The 20164-nt window shown below is 44.1% G+C and overlaps 1 protein-coding gene across 26 annotated transcripts in view; it reads right to left on the bottom strand.

The window, feature by feature from the left end:
- LIMCH1 (LIM and calponin homology domains 1) overlaps nucleotides 1-20164 on the bottom strand; it is a 326042-nt gene that overhangs the window by 41206 nt on the left and 264672 nt on the right. For 21 of the 26 annotated variants that reach the window (XM_013062177.2, XM_013062179.2, XM_013062180.2 and 18 more), the window contains 5 exons: nucleotides 19716-19751; nucleotides 14786-14912; nucleotides 13232-13389; nucleotides 12606-13014; nucleotides 9078-9296 (listed from right to left, as the gene is read on the bottom strand). In XM_013062177.2, the coding sequence (XP_012917631.1) occupies nucleotides 9078-9296; nucleotides 12606-13014; nucleotides 13232-13389; nucleotides 14786-14912; nucleotides 19716-19751 (949 nt within the window). The remainder of the gene's footprint in view (nucleotides 1-9077; nucleotides 9297-12605; nucleotides 13015-13231; nucleotides 13390-14785; nucleotides 14913-19715; nucleotides 19752-20164) is intronic. The other 5 variants (XM_013062187.2, XM_013062186.2, XM_013062188.2 and 2 more) reach the window with 1 other exon arrangement.

The raw sequence follows: 20164 nt of genomic DNA, 5'->3' as shown, positions 1-20164 counted from the left end.
GTCATCCAAATCAGGCTATTAGCTAGCAAAATATTCAGGGTAAATTAAGAGAAAAAGCAAGCTATGACCCAATTTGAATAACATGAGCCCATTTAAAAAACATTTTCTATGCCCTGAGAAAAAAGAGGAGAAGGATACACATTAAAAAAAAATCTTAGTATTAATTTCTGAGTGGCTGGAGCAGTATGTAGTTTATATCTCCTTTTTTAAAAAAGATTTTATTGTTTGACAGAGAGAAACAGCCAGAGAGGGAACATAAACAGGGAAAGTTGGAGAGGGAGAAGCAGGCTCCCTGTTAAGCAGGGAACCTGATGCGGGGCTTGATCCCAGGACCCTGGGATCATGACCTGAGCCGAAGGCAGACGCTTAACAGCTGAGCCACCCAGGTGCCCCTATTTTCTTTAATCTTCTGGCATATGTATAGACTATAGCTGACTCTTGAACAAAGGCATAATTAGGGGCACTGACCCCTCTGCACAGTCAAAAATTCAAGTGTAACTTTTGACTCCTCAAAACTTAACTACTAATAGTCTACTGATGAGCAGAAACTTTACCAATAACATGAACAGTTGATTAACACATATTTTGTGTGTTACATGTATTCCACACAAATTCTTAAAATAAAGTAAGAGAACTAGAGAAAAGAAAATGTTACTAAGAAAATCATAAGGAAAATACATACAGTACTGTATATATTGAAAAAAATCCACATGTAAGTGGACACATGTGCTTCAAACTGTGTTGTTCAAGAGTCAGCTGTGTATGTAATCAAGGGAAATCCCCAAAGACAGTTTAATTAGCTCGTGTCTGGCTCTCGCATCTTGAAGGTTTATTATTTTTGTACTCACATCACTATTTCAAAGGAAATGAGCTCAAAATTGGCAGTTTTAACCTGATGGACTCCAAAATTTGCCTGAAACAAACCCGCCTTGCTGGAACAGGCACTTTCCGACCCATACTTTCCTTTGGTTTCAGCTAAACAGGGAGAAGCCTTCCTTACTCCGGTAACACTGTCTCAAGAATGACAACAGCAAGGAAGTAAGATCAGATCCCTGGCCTGAGTAGAAATGAGAGCACAGACAGGTTACAGGGGCCCAATCAGGAGCCGGCTTCTCCTTGACCGAGAACATGATCCAAACTCGTTCTGCTGTCAGACTTAGCCCTGAGGTCAGGGGCTAGGGAGGGGGGCGGTGGGAGTGGGGGGGGAGGTAGCAGTTTCTTGGCCCGAGAGGAATGTGGTCTTGCCACAAAATCTACCTAGCGTCTGGCTGTTCATTCTAACAAGGATCTCACTTGTGGGTTGGCCCCAGAGCAACACTGGAGAAGCAACTGGAAAGACAGAGCAGGAGAGCAGGAACGGTCCCGAGACCCAGAGCTTGGGTGGTCCTGTTCCCAGGACAGAGGAACGACCAGAAGTTGGGCTGATCATTTAACCTCTGTGGGTCGGAAGATGTGATACCCAACGACCTTTCCTCAGCTTCCATTCTGTGACTGAGTGATTTCCTGGCTTCGGTCTCGAATAACTTCTCTGGACAGAAGCCTGGAAAATCAGTCTATTTATGTCTTGGCACCAGTGACCCAGGGGTCACATATGCCATGCATGTGTTTCCCCTTTCACTTTTATACCTCTGAGTATCTACTTTCACTGGGTAAAAGAGGATCTGCATGGGGGATCAGAGTCTCCACCCCTTAGCCTTTTCCTTTTTGCCTAAACTTTTCGAACCCACAATGTGAGGCTCTGGTCCAGGTAAATGGGATAGATTCTTTTTTTTTTAAATTGTCTCTGATGTATCATCTGCAAATGCTTCTTTCCCTAAATACCTTCAATGACTTTTAATTTAACACTCCTCCCATTACTTCTAGATGGAGAAAAACAGTTTGTCAAGAAATGCTTGTTGACATTTGACATTGGAAAGGAATTTTGCAGTGGGTCTCAGTTGTAAGGAAAACAGCACCTACTCAAATGCCTTCCTCCAGCTCTCACTGCTTCAAGAAAGATCGGATTGTCTGTTTTCCTGGATTGGACAAGATTAGTAAGGCACTGAAATTTCCAAGAGGAAGGCCAAGGGCTGATATTATCAAGGTTGAAAAAAAATAGACCTACCTTATTACTTAGCTTGAGAAGACAGACAAAATCGTTTAGAAACCTGCCGGCAACGTTTGGCCCTTGGTCAGGGAGGGAGGATTGCTATAGATTTGGGAGGAAGGAGCTGGCCAGCAGGACTCCCCCCACCCCCCACAACCCATGACAACATCGGGATGAGCTGGGGAGGAGGAGTGATCGGCAGGGTCTAGGTGGCAGAGGGAACAGACTTGGGAAAGAGGGAACAACAGGAGGAACAGAAAGACCTGAGGAAGTACCACATGGAGCATCTACAAGGCAGTCGGCCTCCTGGAAAAAGCTATTCACAGCCCTGTGCTTCTTAGTGAATTACAACTGGAATGACGAACAAGCCAAGCTGGACAATGACAAGAAATTCACCCCATTTGTTTGAAATTCACACCCTGTGCAAGATGGCGATTTTTGACGATCTTGCTTTAAACCCAAGAAACTTTATACCTACCCCTTTTCGGGGCTTCTGGAAACGGTACCGTCACTTTCTTCCATTGGTTGTACAACCCTATTAAAAATAACTTAAGGGCACCCCTGTCTGTGAGTCTGACGTCATGCCAAGTGCTTACTCTAGACAGGGATTCTCACACTAACCTTCAGAGGCATATACTACTATTATCTTTGTCTTTAATATAAACTGAGGCTCAGGTAGGGCTTAGATCTTTGACCAGTTACTACATGAAGTACTCTAGGTATTTTAGGAAAGGGCCATTTTTGGTACCACAGAGGAAGGAAGAGAGTCAAATGCAAATTCAGCTCCTATGAAGTCCTATGAAGAAAACTCTGGACTAGCTTTGAGGGCGACAGAAACATCTCTCTGAGCAGGATAAAGCCCTCATCAGCTAAGAAGACCTTCCAACTTATTTTCCAATCCTGGATTCCAGGAGTCTGTATTTGTGCTAGGACATGGTTTTCTTACAGAAGCCAATATTTTAAAATACAAAATAAAACAAAAAGGTTTCTGTGGGGAAATATCTCAGGGGTAACAAGATCAGGTCTTGGGAGACCGGACCCCTTTGCTTAGAATATGTAACATCCTAGTCAACCGCATCACACTGTAGCCCTGTGACCACTCCTGGAATCTTCTTGTGGCTTCCTCACCACTGTCCAAGCCTTTGCTTCTGCCGTTCCCAACGTGTGGAATAACCTGCTCCATTCCAATGCAAATCCCACACCCAAGGTCAAGTTTCCAAACCATGTCCCACACAAAACCTTTCCCACTAACCCCAACCATAAGGATCTTACCTGTTCTCTGCAAAGCTTCCAACCCGCTAGTCTTCTGACCATATTATCTAGCACTTAATTAAACTTTACTTTATATACTTTTCTGGCTGCTTTATAAAAACTGCCCTCCCAGCAAGTTTATGAGATTTTTTTTTTTCTTCCCTGCTTCAAAAATGGGGCAGAGAATAGTCCTTAATTCAGGCTTATCGGTGACCAGGCAACCAACTACTGGCAAAGTAACTGTAGTCACTGTGTCATTACCTGACAGGTGATTCAGCTGAGGATGATGTGGAGTTTGCTGGTATCAATAGATACAGCCAGAGTATTAAAAAATAATAATAATAACACGCTTAACTTCATTGAGGCTCCATTTCTTAAGCAAGAGAGCAACGGTCCTGAGAGTTTTAAATGAGAAAGGTGAGGGAGAAAGAAACCAGAGAGAGGACATAATATCGCACAAAAGTGGCCGTGCTGGCCCCAGAGGCTGAGAGTCCAACCTCAGCCTGTCCCCCACAACGGGAGTCTTGCGGTCACCCTCCCCTGCCGCCCTGCTTCATGGTCTGAATGGACACTCCTGCCTACGGCTGCCATGCCCTTTGAGCAGTTCCAGCTCTCCCTGGACAGCTGTGACATTTTGGTGGTGGGGGAGGTTACTCCTCTATAAAGAGTGTATCTGTTGGGAATGCAGTTTTTGGAAGAAAGACGCCATTTAAAGAGAACACTATTCCTTTGACGGCCCCGCAGAATGGGGCACATGCATGAGAAAATAGCGCATCGAGTCCAAGCTGGTCTCCGGCCCGGCAGGGGGGAGGCTCTGAGGGGCAGCCCCTCTGTTTTAGGTGGTCCCCCTATTTTGCCATGACCACCGAATTCCACCACTTCAACGGGAATACACCAGCTGTAACATAGTCAAGAAATGCTTTTCTTGGAATACGGGCAAGGACATGAAGTGAGGCGTCGGTTTATTGGGAGAAGACATGCTTCTCAAATGACTCTTGGAATAACACATTGGGAACGGAAAACTTTTGGTGTTGTAAGTTGTGAGTATGAAGACTGTTTTAATAATGAGTCTGCATTCTGCGTAGGAGAGCTAACCTCTTGGCTTACAGTCTAACAGATGCATACAGGTAGTGATTTATCCAGAAAATACTGTTCTAGCCCCTGCCATAGTTGAGTCAATGGCCTGGAGTATAGAGTCGGGGAAATAAAGGATACTTCCTATTCAGAACCACCATGACTTCTGAACTAGAAATGACTCCAAACAGGGTGGTTTTTCTTTCTTTCCTTTTCCTTTCTTTAAAAAGATTTGTTTCTTTGGGGCACCTGGGTGGCTCAGTGGGTTAAAGCCCCTGCCTTTGGCTCAGGTCATGATTCAAAGGTCCTGAGATCGAGTCCCGCATCAGGTTTTCTGCTCAGTGGGGAGCCTGCTTTCCCCCCTCTCTCTCTGCCTCTCTCTCTGCCTACTTGTGATCTCTGTCAAATAAATAAAATCTTAAAAAAAAGATTTGTTTCTTTGAAAGAGAGAGAGAGAAGGAGGGAGAGAGAGCACATTTGGGCAGGGCAGAGGGAGAAAGAGAAAGAATCTGAAGCAGACTCCACATTGAGCACAGAGCCCAACGCCGGGCTCCATCTCACGACCCTGAGATCATGATCTGTGCTGAAACCAAGAATCAGATGCTTAACCGACTATGCAACCCAGGTAGCCCCAACTCTAGGCAGTTTTTTTCCAAATAAGAGATCTATAAAGGAAGAGGCTCCCAGGCTTTTCCAAGAGTTTGGACCTACATCTTGAGTCTGTCCAGGATCAGGCTGTTTCAGGGGAAGAAAATCCACCGGGCCACCTTTTGTTTGGGGCTTTTCTTGTTATACTGTATACATTACTGAAGTAAGATGATTTCTTTCAAACTATCTAATTTTGCTTCTCTTCAAACAAGACACTTTTGGGGATATACAATCAATGTGAAATGTTTCAATCCATCTTCTCTTGGCCTTTAGGGAGGTTAACTACTATTAAAGTGGAAAATACCTGTCATTAAACAGAAAACGGGCTATTTTTTAATTTGCTAACTGTAAAAATAAGAATATGACTCATTATCAAGAATGAGTATATTTTTAAAGGGAGGCTATACTGCTCTAAAAACAAATCAACCCCCTTTTCTTCGGAGTCTTCTGCTTAATGCCACCAGTAAAGCTTTTTTTTTCCCCAAAGGGTTAAAAACTTAGAACAAGAGAAATTAAATAGTTGGTTTAGGAGGTTTAGGCATTATACCATCTAGTCTCGTCATTTATTCCTTTAACTTCAATCAGGAATAAAATCCATTCATTGAAGGGCAGGGTTTCCCCCAAACTCAAACAACAAAACGGCCAGAGGGCAGAACTGGTAAGAGATAAAATGTAGGCGTGTGCCTGACTGTACACCCCTCAGGGTTTGTTCTTATAATTTATCTGCTGGGCCCAAGTAAGCCCTGTGTACCTCTATTATGTGGCAAGTGTCATGGACCAAGCATGACACTGACACTGTTGCTTTTGCAAAGTATAATGAGAAAGAGCTGAGCTTCACAGTACATGCAAAGGGCCTGTGACCCTAGTAGTCAAACTGAGTCATGGAATGGTACTGATCAGGGAACTTCAGAAATGCTTAACACTAAGTCTGGCAAAAGACAAATAAGAACAGAATTACTAATTGTCCCAGAAAAGCAATTCTACCACTATAATATCTAATTAATTACAGAAACTTCTAATTTAAAATTAAGAGCATATATGGACTCTACCAGTAAAGTTCCCATGCTAGTCGCAAAACTCAATATTTCATCTTATGATAATTAGTAAAAATTCTTCAGAGATGATAACATTTATGCAAATGAAAAGTGAAATTAAATCCCATGTTGAGAGACTCAGCATTTGCCTGGATCACAAAACTTTGCTCCTGGAGACCAGTAAATGTGTTACCATGTGAGGAAATTGTTTTGGTTTATTCCCCTTTGCAACTCCATAGGACTTGAGCACCGTGGGGAAGAATTACATCCTCTTAGCTCCTCTGAGAAAACACATTTCATTCTTCCTCAAAAGAAAAATCTCAGAATGAAACTGGACCATTATCTTACACCACATATAAAAATTAATTCAAAATAGATTAGGGGCTTAAACGTCATACCAAAAACCATAAAATATTTAGAAGAAATTATAGGCAGTAAGTTCCTTGACATTTGTTTTAGCAGTATTTGTTTGGACAAGTCTCCTCAGGGTAACAAAAGCTACAATTGAAAAAAAACAGAACAAAACCAGGATTACATCAAACTGAAAAGCTTTTGTGCAACAAAGGAAACCATCAGCAAATGAAAAGGCAACCTACTGAGTGGGAGAAGATACTTGTAAGTCATACATCTGATATGGAGTTAATATCTGAAATATACAAATAATTTATACAACAATATAAAAAAAACTAATTTAAAAATGGTGAGAGGACTTGAATAGATACTTTCCCCAAGAAGACATACATATGGCCAACAGGCACATGAAAAGATGTTCAACATCAGTCATCATCAGGGAAATGCAAATCAAAATCACAACGAGCTATCAGTTCACTCCTGTCAGATTGGCTACTATCGAAAAGACAGAACATAAGAATTGGCAAGGATGTAGAGAAAAGGGAATCTTTGTGCAGAGTTGATGAAAATGCAAATGGTGCAGCCACTGTGGAAAACAGGATAAAGGGCCCTCAAAAAATTAAAAATAGAACTACCTTATGATCAAACAATTCCACTTCTGGATATTTATCCAAAGTAAATGAGACACCAATTCAAAGAGATATATGCACCCCTATGCTTATTGCAGTATTATTTATAAAAGCCAAGATACGAGACAATGGATAGCTAAGTGTCCATTGATAGACGAATGGATAAATAAGATGTGGTATATAGGTAAAATAGAATATTACTTAGCTTTGAAAAAGGAGATCTTGCCATTTGAGACAACATAGATGGACGTAGAGGGTGTAATGCTAAGTGAAATAGGTCAGGCAGAGAGAGACAAATACTGTATGCGGATTCCAAAAAACAAAACAAGTGAAAAACAAAACAGACTCCTAGATAATGGAAGCAAACTGTCTGAAACCAGAGTGGGGTGGGGCTTGGGGGGCAGAAAAAATAATTTCAGGGGATAAAGAGAGACAAGCTCCCAGGAATAAAATAAGTAAGTCATGGGGATATAATGTTCAGATAGGAAATACAGTCAAGGATATTGTAAAAACTTTGGATGGGGGTGGATGGTAACCGGGCTTATTGTGGGCATCGATCGTAATGTGTAAAGATCTTGAATCACTATGATGTACACCTGAAATTAACAGGATAGGATATGTCAAGTGTGCTACAATTAGAAAAAAAGATAAGAGACAAGAAGGTGTCTCCAGGGATAAGCAAAATGAGACCCAGTCCACTGGTGAGTTTAGCTAGTTGGGTCTTCTAACTCAGCCTTGGAAACAGAAGACAAGTTCCCTTGGGGGTCAAACCTTCCTAGGCTCTGGGGGTAAAATCATGACAGTGTCCCCCATCCTTTGTAATTCCAACCCAAACGCTATCAATGAAAACTGCAGAAATCAGCGTCTGGTGAGGACGAACAAGGTTGTGCGGAATCCAGTGTGCACCCTAAAAGCTGGGCTGTGTCTGTGGCCGTGAAAGTTTGGGTCTGAGCCGCCATACCAGCGTGAGCCCTTCGGGGGAGAGACCTAAGAAAGGGTCATCTTTCCGACTCTGTTTTACATACCAAACCAGCAAACAGAATAGAAAATTGAGTTTTCTCTCCTGTAATTGTTGAATCGCCTGACATTTTGCAGCTTGGCTATTCAATAGTTGCTTCCAATTGTTCTGAATTTAAGGGGCTAAGCTAAGCACACCTTTTATCGCTGTTAGTGTTTGGGGGGCTTTTTGTTTGTTTTTAAGCTAATAAGACAGATATCCTTTTATACATACTGTCAAGGATGGAAAGCCAGGTTCTTAGGGCACCAGTCATTCTCATAGTGCATAAATAGGTTCTGATGGGGAACAAATAATGGGTGGAGAAAAGTATTTTAGAGATTTATTTATTTTTCTATAACACTAGATACCAAGAATGTGAAGACAAAAAGAAGTTTCTCTTATTCATAAGTGATAATATAACTTCTATTATACCCCACCAACTGGGGTTGAATTGCGTCTCCTACAGCCCCCCAAATTCATATGCTGAAGTCCTAACTCCTAGTACCTCAGAGTGGGACCTTCCTTGGTATAGTATCATTGCACGTATAATGGGTTAGGGTTAGCTGCGGCCACAGTGGAGTGGACTGGGCCCAGGATGTCTGGTGTCCTTATAAAAAGGGGAGACTTGGACACAGACAAGTACGCAGATGGAATGCCACGTGAAGAAGAAGGCACAGATCAGGGGAAGCCTTCTACAAGCCAAGGAATACCAGAAAGTGCTAGCAAACCACCAAAAAGTAGCAGAGAGACGTGGAACAGAGTCTTCCTCACAGCCAACAGAAGGAACCAACCCTGCCAATACCTTGAATTTGGACATCTGGCCAGCACGACTATGAAACGATTAATTTCTGGCGTTTAAGCTACTCCGTTAGCTTTGTTAGGCAGCCTTAACAAAATATTATACCCACAGAGAGAGCAATGGTGGTTATCAAGACCTACTTATTTTTAAAAATAGATTCTTTTGCAGTGGAATTAGCCCCAAAAGGAAAAGAAAAGTGTGTTCTTACTCTTAGTTCTTGGGCAACAGAATTTGGCTTCTTTATGCTGATCTCAATGCTACTGTTGCCTTGTTTGAGCTCCACTAGGGACCCATGCACTCTGGCCACACCTTCAAACATCTGGGATTTGGTTAACGAGGGGGCAGGGGCCACCACAGGACCTTCTTTCTCCTTCTCCATCTTGTCACCATGAACTGTTTCTCCATTCACGCTGACTTTCCCATCTACCTATAGGAAACACAAGGAACAAAAACAGATGCTATTTCCCAGTGGAAGACTATAACAATGAAAGAACACATTTAGAGTCACAGTAAAACATTACCGTTTATTAATCATAGTCCAGCACAAAATAAGGTCTCTCGTATGCTTCCATCGGTTCTAGAAATGAAGGCTCTATGGGCCTCTTTAAAAGGTCATCTGTCTTCTCAGGCCCCTTCATTTTGGATTAAATTTCGTGACTGCCTTACTCGGGGTGTGCTCTTACTTTAGAGTATACCCTCAGACACTCATAATGCACTCTATGTTAATTAATTGATTTTAAATAAAATTTTAAAAAATAAAGTGTAGGAAACCAAGGAGTCTTAAGCATAAATACACACCACAAACCTGGATTGTAGCACTTCATTTAAATTCTGAATGCTATGCCAGAGTTTTGAGGCTTTTTTTTTTTTTTTCCCCCCTGGGTAGCCTACAAATTAGGTAGAACCCACCTAGGTCAGGAATCTTCTACAGCTTATCCTGTGGTAAGGGGGCAATGGGTACATTTTTGCAAGCTAACATGAGGGCCCCTGGCCGGATGCTATGCTAAATCACAGTAAATCCCTATCTGCAGTTCATTTTCCAATCCCAATTTTCTCAAGAACAAAAGGCCATACACATTAAAATATTTTTGCTTTGTTCCCACGTCTAGGGAAGGTGGTAAAGGCAAGAAAGGAGGAGCCGAGGGGGTGGTTAATTAGTCTGGCTTATTGAACGGCATCTAGAACTTTCTGTCTTTAAGCCTGAGGTAATGGATAGAGAGGTTAGGGGAGGAAGCTCTGCCCTCTGACAGCCTCAGGTTCAATCCTGGCTCTACCATTTCAAAACCACATAATATTGAACAAGTGTCTTCTCCTCTGTGTTCAGGGTCCCCGTCTACCAAGTTTATAATAACTGCATTTCCCTGCTAGTGCCACTGAGGGGATTTTTATGGGCTAACATATGTGCAGAGTTTGGAAGAATATCTGGCACGTTTTATGTATATAAATATTAGCTATTATTTTTACGAGACTTTCTAAAATCCTTCAAAAGGAATCATGGAAGGCCAGATATTAGTTACAGCTTATTTACCTTAAGCCAGTGGCTTGCGTAATTTATTGTCTGTGAGCCATAAGAAGAAACTTAAACCACAACTAAGCACACCCAAGTAAATACAGCTGAATAGGAGTTTTTGTAAAACAGTATTTATTTTTATTATGTGTGATGTACCAGACTTTTTTTTAACCCCTCGTATTTTACTTTATTTTAAAAATTACTGATACCAAGCCACTAAACCGATTTCATAACCCAGCAATAGGTAGCAAATCTCACTTTGAAAAACATGGACTTAGGGGCACCTGGGTGGCTCAGCTGGTTAAGTATCTACCTTCAGCTCAGGTCACCATCCCAGGGTCCTAGGATCGAGCCCCACATTAGGCTCCTTGCTCAGCGAGGAGCCTGCTTCTCCCTCTCCCCACTGCTCGTGCTCTCTCACTCTCTCTCTAATAAATAAATAAAATCTTTTTTTAAAAAAGAGGGAGAAAAACACTACCCTATACTATTTCATTTTATTTTTCTTTACTCTTAATTCTGTCCTGGGAAACGAAGTCTGTATTCTATGTCTCCCTCACCCCACTGTCCTACTCACAAGAAAACACACACACACACACACACACCCCTCTTAGCTTCTGTCCTGGCATTATCTAGTAACAACTTTCCACATACTACCTTTGACCATAACGGGGTTCACCCGCTCAGTCGCAGGGCTGTGATTAGGGCTGATAAGCCAAGCCTGTAATGACTCAAGGGCTCATTAGTGGTCAAGAGCGAACCCCAGCTCTAAGATCTCTACTCGGTTCTTCTCCATGAATACTCTTGTGGGGGACTTAAACATTATTTTTGCCACAATGGTGAGAGACAGGGTTTCCTCAGGACCAAAATCTTGCCATCAAGTCATCTGTCATAACTCTTCTGTTTAAATGATCACCTCGCACTATTTATATAAAGGAGGGGAAGTGGACATCTGGATTATCTGATCAGAGGCCTCAGATACCAAGTTAAATAAATGTGTTTCTTACCCCCATTGTGGGCCACCTCAACATCAAACCTTCCTTCATGAAATATCACAGAAGGTTCTGGAAAGGTCATGGGCCCTGGGTGAAGGAGAGGTGGTGCCGTACTAGGCAGCATACTGAGCATGTCTGGGGACATGCTTATCTGTGTGTGAGCCCTCACGATGAGTAGCTCATTTCCTCAGGAAAACACATGTATATATTCAATAAGAGCTATGCCCCGGGCACCAAGGCCAGGCTCCCAGGACAAAGCTGTGGACAACAAAGACACAGCCCCAGTCCTTCGAGGGACACAAATCTCAACTCAACACAGATGAGACATCCAGGATTCCCTTCTTTTGTTCTATTGAAGCCTAAGGCACAGACTTTCAAGATCCATTCTGAGTTACTTAATCAGAAAGTGTATATACAGTTTGGTTCCCTCTGAAATTCAATAGGAAGATACATGACATCACATTGCTCAACTAGTTTAGCCAAGTAATCTTTCTTTATAGTCATGTGCCCCTGTCTCCTGCTGATGAATTCCACCTCTGTCTTCTATTAAGAACCCATGCGGTGTGCAGGGACAATGAGAACTGATTTTTCTTTGTAGTCAGAAGAGCTTAAGTCAAAGAACAAGTGTTTCCTTGGGATATGAGGGAAAACACCAGAAATCGAGGCAGTGGAAAGACATTTGGTGGTCATAGGTTCTTTGGTTCTGGAACATTACATAGTCATTGGTAGAAAACAACCTAGTTTCTTTCCCCTTTAAAAATATTCGTAAAATCCTGTCTCATCTGAGAATCAAATACATCCCATGCTCCTATGTATTCCTTGTATTGTCTCTTTCCTTTTGCAATTGTAGCATCTTTCTGGATATGATGTCAAATTCTTTAAAAAGAAGAGGTAGCTGCATATACTTCTACTTAAACCAAAGGCAATGACAATTTGGTTTGGAGGAATTCACTCTACCTCCACAGGGCTGGAGATCCCCAAGGTTTTACTGAATTTAGTGTTGGGGACCACTACTCTAGAGAGACACGCCATTATATCGAACTGGGAAACACACCTCGCTCCTTTAACTATTTGCAAAGCAAATCTCCTGAGACATAAACTTCACAGTCATCAACAGTAATACATATCATTTCTGTTTGATCAACAGAATTGCATCTTCTTGGGGACAAAATGCTTCTTTCCGTTAATTACCCAGAGTTCACTTTTGGTTCTCCTCTTAAGGAATGCATCCTACCTTAAAGGTCTTCAGAACCTCTTGCGAGTTTTTGGGCTGGGAATAAGGCTTGGGTGTCAGCATAGGCACAGCTTTGGGGGTGACAGTTTTGCTTGGAGACCCGCTGCCTGCTGGCGTGCTGGTGTCCAGAACGCTGGTCCGAGTGATGGTGGTCTCCACAGTGGCAGTGAACTTGGGTGGGGGCAGTGACTGTCGCCGCAGGTACTTCATGGGGCTTGGGTCATTCAGGAAGGGGGTTAAATTTGGCTCTGTGGAATGGCTTCTTTCCAGAATTTTTGGCATCTCCAAGCGTTCAAGAACAGCCTCGCTGATGGTGAACCGCTCGATGTATTGTTGAAGGATCCCCTCTGCCTCTTCCTGGGACCGTGCGTTCTTATAGGCTTCATGCAACTCCCTCTCTCGCCGCTCTCTAAAGGATGGGTGAGGGAGGGGAAGCAAGCACAGAGTCAACCGTCACAAAAATTGCAAAGACAACCTTGGCAGCAGCCAAGGCTGAGCCGAAGGGGGAGCCCGGGGAGTCTGTGATGCTGGCATCAGAGCCTTTGTGATAACCAACGATTTTTAGAAAAAGCACATCTAGATACCATTGCACATGGACAACAATGATGACGACAGAAAGGACTCACTTTTCTTGAACAATTTCTCTGTAGGTTTTGATGCTTTTCCTTCGTTCACTTGTTCCGTCCTCTCCAGCCAGTAACTTCTCCATTTTCTTTCTTTCTTCCTCTTTCTTGATTAAGTCCTGAGAAGCACTTCTTCTACGGCTCTTCCAGCGAGCCAGGTCCTAGGGGGTAGGGGGCAAAGGGTCAACAGAACGTACTTCCACAGGCCTGCACACAACTCCATTTCTACTCTGCAGAGTGGAGTGGGCACTGACTATGGGCCCACCACGATGTGAGGCCAGGCCTACTCAATCCAGGGTAAGTTTGGTGGGAACAGGGATGCCCCAGAGGCAGGAAGCATTCCCATAGAACCACAGTATCCAGAGCGGGCCAGCACCCTCATTTACACTTGATAATGGGAACTACGCCATCACATCTCATATCAGCTGCTAAATTTTAAAGTATTGCTTCACAGGGCACCGTAAGAAGCTTCGTTTCCTCCAGTGTATGACCTGCACATTGTGAATGGACTTGCTGACAAGAGAATGGGAGGAATCAATCACAGACCGACACAATTCGCTCAGGGAAGGAACAAAAGGCAGAAATAATGATTTCTGGGACGCTGGAGTCAGATGGGTGGGATCAAAGCTGTGGGAGAGGGTCTCGGTGCCACCTGTTCCCATGCTTTGGGATCTCAGCATGTTTGTCAGCCTCTCTACACCTCAGTTTCCTGATCCCTAAAATGAGGATGACAATGACAGGTCCTCTTCCCAGCCTATGGCGAGGGTTAAATGACATAGTGCCTACAAGGTGCCAGCTCGATAAACGGTAGACCCGATTCTTACTACATTTCATGGACTTGAACTTTTCTGACTGAGGGTGCGCTCAAACCCGCAAGGGCAACCTCAGAGAGCTCTGGGAAGACCACAGGGAAGAATCCAGGCCCCCCCCCCCCCCCCCCCCCGTTATCCCGTCTCCCAGCTCTTCTCCGCACTGGCTCTTCCCTGGTTCTCATCCTGGCTCCCTCCCTCACTAGCTGTGAGACTTTGGACAAGTTACTCAGCTGTTCTGGGACTCATCTGTGGAACTGAGGACGGTACTAGATGCTAGCTGACTGAGTCATTAAGGAAACGGAAGAAAGCCTACACACAGGCAGTTAGAACAGTGTCTGTGACTGGTACGCTTTTGACGTTGGCGCCTACCGTTGCCATCAGCAGCAGACACACTATCCATTTCAATATAGCATCTCGAAAGACAGTGCATCCTCAATTCTAGGTCCCATGCCAGGCGCCTCCCACCTGCACCCCACCCCCTCCCTTTGCGGCCAACCTTCTAGCAGGGGGGACTTGTGCAGTACCTGTCTGTGTCCTTCACTCTTCACCTCCATGTTGTCATTTACCTTTCTTGAATTCCCACACCTCCTGTTTGAAATCCCCCAGGGGCTCCCTCCCCCTGCCTGGCTTTCAAGTCCAAGTCTACCCACCCCACCTCTCTTCCTGCTGTTGTGGGGTAGGGGGGGGCTCTAGCCCACGGTGCTGGGCAGCCTCCCCGCGGCACATAACCTTGGCCTGCACTCACATCTTGCCATTTGTCGTCCTCTTCCCGCAGCTGGTTATTTATCAGCTGGAGCTGCTCCTGGCGGGCCCTGCTGTGCGGCTGCACCGTGGCCTCCTCCTCACACCGCATGTCAAACATACTCGTGCTCCTGAGTGTGGAGAGAAAAGAGACAAAAATGGACCGGTGCCCGGGGTGTGCTCTGCGCGTTCTGCCGCACGGGGGCGCTACCGCGCTGACCAAACGGCCCCTTTCCCTCCGCAGCTCAAGGCAGCAGCGCGATGCGGCGTGTTGCGAAGCCCCAGGCGGCAGCCGGCATGCTGGCACCCCCGCCTCTTCTTTTGCTCCCAAAGCCAAAAGGGAACCATCTTTGCCTTCAGGGGTGGCTGCAGCAAGTCAATGAAAAAAAAATTTTTTTTAAGATTTTATTTATTTATTTGACGAGAGAGCGAGAGACACAAGCAGGCAGAGCAGCAGAGGCAGAGGGAGAAGCAGGCTCCCCACTGAGCAGGGAGCTGGATGCGATGCAGAGCTCCATCCCAGCACTCTGGGACTATGACCTGAGCCAAAGGCAGTCGCCTAACCACCTGAGCCACCCAGGCGCCCCAAGTCAATGTGATTTTATACCTAGGTGCCAAAACGTATTTACATATGAGCTAGAAAAAGGTATTTGGGCTCTTCTCGTTTGGAAATGAGCTCTGGGCTCTTCTCGTTTGGAAATGTATTAGGAAACAAAATGCAGAGAAATTAAAATGTATAACGTGGAGAGAATTTATGGGCAAGGAGGGTGGCATTCCGTGAAGCAAAACTTCATTACAGTAAATGCTTGTGCAACGAGCTGTCCTATGTGCTTTCTCATGAAGGCAGTTTCTCCACTTTAAAAAAAAAAATCATCCAGCCTCAAGTCTAAGACACCCAACTTCTCATACTGAAGTTTCTGAATTGTGGATGCATCCAAGAACTATGCATTGGCGATTCATATGTTTGCTGTGGTTATTTCTATTTCCTGTAAAAATGCCCATAAATTGGAAGTGCAGTTGATAGCATCTCAGAATCAAGAAAAAAAGGTATTTTATCGCAAGATTAAGGAATAAAATATATAAATCATTCTATACTTTGCATCTTAATTTTCTCACAAGCATTTTACCTCTTTTTTGTCAGGATACTTCTGAGTTTACTCTTTTACAAGAAAAACCTTAGGGAAAGCAATTTTTTTAAAGCCCTTACGCTGTACATATTACTGATATGTTCTATAGGATCTTAGTAAATGTTGGGCGAGACCATAGGGCCTCTTCTGTGGTGCTTACACAGACCTTTGTTACAGCAAAAGCTGAAGCAGCAAGATGAAGACAGAAATAAAAACCAAAGCAAAATCCTCAAAGAAATGAGCTCTGGGACCAAGGGGTTACACAGTCCAAAAGCAAGAAACGGAGGTTCACTATTAAACTCTAAGAACAGAAGACTGGGACAGTCCATTTTTAAGGCCAGCTTAACACAAAGAAAAAGAAAAGCCATGCACTTAGACACCACTTAATTCTAGACATCATCGATGATGTCCCAAATAGTTCTCCCCGTGGGGAGACAATGGACAGCAGCAGTGTTCCTGGACGCCAGTGGGTCCTGAGCAGACAGCCTCTCTGGAAGGGGAAGACAGATCCCCAGTGCAATGGCTGCCCGCCTTCATTCCGATGTATTCAAAATGAACTGCATGGCTCTGTTGGGTGCCTCTTCCTTCTCTCTAGGGCTTGGACTATTTAAGTCTGACCTAAGAGAGCTAAAACTGAAGACGTACTTGCAATCTGTCTTACCCAAGAGTATTCGAATACTCTGACTACATAGAAAGACCTTTCCCTGAGGCCTGTTTGGCACAAATATGACAGGCCACCATGGGGAACTGCCCCTACGTACCCAGTGGATAGTGTTGGCTATGGCAGCTACGTCTTCTAGAAAGATAAACTGCGGTCCTCCAAAGGGGAGGGGGGCTGTGATTTTTCGTTTTTTTAGATATTTATTAAGGTGGTTTAAGAAAGATTTGGAAATTTGCAGCCTCACAAAAAACCTCACAGTTTTTTGTTTTGTTTTGTTTGTTTTTAAAACATCATGGGTGAAAATTCGCTTAAGGAGGCTTTCCAGAAAGAGACCGAAATTCATTCCATTCCTGGAGCCAGGTCTTCTCCTGGAACCCCGGGAAAAAATGGCGGCCTTCTCCAAGATTTGCGATCTGGTTATGTCACTCGGAAAAGAACGGGAGCAAGGCCTTGAGAACTGCCGCCTTCTGTCCTGGGGTCCTATCTCTGTTGCCACCATGAAGTTCTCATGACCCCAGCCCAAAGGTGGCCAAAAGCTGGTTAGTGAAATAAAAAAAGAAACTCGGGTTTGCCCTCTCATATACCAGGAAGTACTATTTTTCCCCAGAGTGGTTTTGTTTTGTTTTAAAGAAATTCCAGCCACCTGACCAAAAAAAGAACTAACCGAACTATGAGTTATGTCTTTACGCCATTTCAAAAAAAGGAACTAAGCAAGTTGAAAATTGATAATACGAGACAGAAAATGGGCTGAGTCACCATTCAGAAAATGTCTCTTGCTTCAGAGGTTGGACTCAGCCTCCAAAATGAAGAAGTGTGTGTTGGGGGGCGGGGAAGCAGGGTGGGGGATCCTGGAGGAGCCCAAACTCCAGATTATTAATGTGGGTTCCTCTCAGCATTTGCTCTCAGCCCATGCCTTGTGCTGTTGGGATGAGGGTCCCGGCTGCCACCTCCAGAGTCTTCCATGAAGGTGAGGTGGCATTTTTGAGGGCCAGGATGAAATCACCTCCAGGGAAGCCTGGAAACTGTTTTGGGGCCAGGTCAGAGGTGAGGGAATTAGGAATAAAACAGCCTCCAGCTCTCACGGTGCACAGGCTCCGTTGGTGGGCAGAGCCTTGGGACAGGAGGAACGTGCACGTGAAGAAAAGGGCCAGAAGGTGAAACTGTATCTATGGAAACATTTTTGGCTTGCTGGGAGGCGGAAATCTCTGTTTGCCTGTGTGGTAGGTCTGCCCCCGACCTGCATTTTCCTGAAAGGGCACATCTTTTTTTGATTGGACTGTATTTTAAGGACGTGCCAGTTCTGAATAAACAGAGCCTGTGCCAATAATTGCCCTTAAAGATTTTGGAAAAGGGAGAGAGTGGGGGGAGGGGTACACTAAACATATAATGAATATCTATTTGAAAACTAAAGTCCCAGTATAAGCTTTGCATTTTGCACCCCACACGGCTTCACGTAGGTTGCGTCTACTCCCAAGAAGGAAATTTGGCACTTTGGATACTCCCAGGTCAGACCTCTGGAAAAGAAGTTCCTTTTACTCTTCTTAGTCCATGAGGTCATGTTTTGTAAATTTGGGGCAGCAAAGGGAGTCCCCACCTCCACTGCCCTGAAAAAAAATCATTCACTTTTCCCGTGGGTGAGGTTTCATATTCAAGGTACGGGCAAGATTCAAACTCTCCTTCCCGTGGCTTCCTTTCTTCCACTTTTTGGGATTTCCCAGAGATCCACCCTAGGCCAACTGCTCAGGGGCCTTGTACTGATGAAGAATAAATCCATCCCATCAAAATGTTTTTGCGAACCAAATCAAAGTAGCGTTTTGCCTATCATCTTAGATAATCTTCCTTTCAGTGCATGTGAAATATCACCAGTGCAGATTTTCAATGTCATAACCGGGGCTGAATTTTACAGACTACTTAACTCCGTGTAGTCGGCCAAGCTCAGCAGGAATTTGGTTTTGAGATATGGCTGTGCTGCACGTCAGGACACAAAGCCATCAGAGATGGCACACTGGAAACCTATCCTGACACCCGAGGCAGCCCGCTTGGTGCTAAGACAAACCAAGCTGACATCTTGAACACAGACGTGGAAAAGGTACTGGAAACTGGGGTTACTGGGGAAACTGAGAAATCTGGGGGCCCAGTCTCCTTGTCGTTGGTGGCAATGATTTTTGTGTTTTGCACCCTTCTTTAAAGACTCCTCACTTGGTGAATGAAATGTCTTAGGCCACTGTGTGGCTCTTCTGATGGCCCCATACTCCCACCAGCACATGGACTGGTCCTCCCAGAGACACCAGGCTCGGCAGGGCCACTGACAATGGAATTAGGTATTAATTAGGTTTCTCAAAATACAGATTTATTCAACTCTGAGAAAGCTAGTATTGTGCCAAGAAAACGTTTGCCTTGGAATATCTGCTTCTGAATGCTCCGCAGATGGGAAATCCATTTCTGAAACAGTTCATGTGGTCACAAATGGGAGAGTGTTGGCCCCTCCTCAAATTTGGACGTGGGGTGGAAGTAGGGAATGAATCTCTGAGAGAAGTGGAAATGAAGGAGCCGAGAGAGGAAGGCCAAGTCACGTTTGACATCCTGACTCCTTGCTATGCCGCAGAACTGGAGCACAACCCCAATGTTCTGGTCTTGAGCATCCCACAGTTATATTATTCCAACCTGGGAGGAACTTGGGCTCCTGATTCTATAATTAGTGGTTCAGGGTTTGTTTTCTCAGCTCAAAACAAAACAAAACAAAACAAAAAAACCAGGGCCATGAGAATGACTTGCCTCATTGTTAACTCCAAGCCCTAACGTATCAAGAATTAAATGCAAAAACGCAGAATAATTCTGTGGTTCAGAAGGGGTACCAACATCCAGACCGTAAGACCAGCCTCCCCATGCCATGTCTATGAAAAGCAAATGTTAAGTTTAAGCAGCAGCTGTGTATTAGAATCATGCTTGAGTTCCTCTTTCATTCATCTCTCCTGCACAGAACATATGTTCTACATTCCAACTTCAAGTGCTTTTCCGAAGCTGCGTGAGTCGGTTAGCTGCTCAGTTCACTGTCGCATTAATTGCATTTCAATTAGTGGTAAGTATGGGAAACATGCAGTTTAAGCTAGTCATTAATGGATTCCTACAAACACAAGACAACTTACTCTGCGTCATCAGACACAGGAGTTCTCGGACCGTATCTACAAGACCAAATACAAAATTAGAGGATGGAAAGACAGAAGGTTATCTCTGTAACCAAGCTGGCAATAAACATTACCGGCGACATCTTTGCATGCCAAACCTTTTTTGCCGATCGCGCTGGAAGAGAAGTGTCATGACACAATTAGCAGCATTTATTAACTTTTGGGAATGAAAGAACAGTCTTGACATTGCCAAAGAATGCAAAATGTGTATTAAAACACAGAGGAGAGAGGAAAATAATCCCCACGCTACCCACAAAAAAAGAGTCTGTTCAAAATAAACATAAGAAGGCTTAGGTGCAACCCACCAGGTTTAGAGAAGGTAGTTTAAGGTGGAGTGGGGGGAGCCAAACTTGTAAATCGTTCACAAACAGTTAAACCGCTCAGGCCTTTGTGTTCGCCAGTAATGGGCT

The sequence above is a fragment of the Mustela putorius genome, unplaced genomic scaffold (genome assembly GCF_011764305.1).
Source record: "Mustela putorius furo isolate JIRA1106 unplaced genomic scaffold, ASM1176430v1.1 tig00000083_pilon_pilon_pilon, whole genome shotgun sequence".
Classification (NCBI taxonomy): Eukaryota; Metazoa; Chordata; class Mammalia; order Carnivora; family Mustelidae; genus Mustela; species Mustela putorius.
Note: the sequence above shows the minus strand (reverse complement) of the source record. Positions and strands in the feature narration are given on the sequence as shown.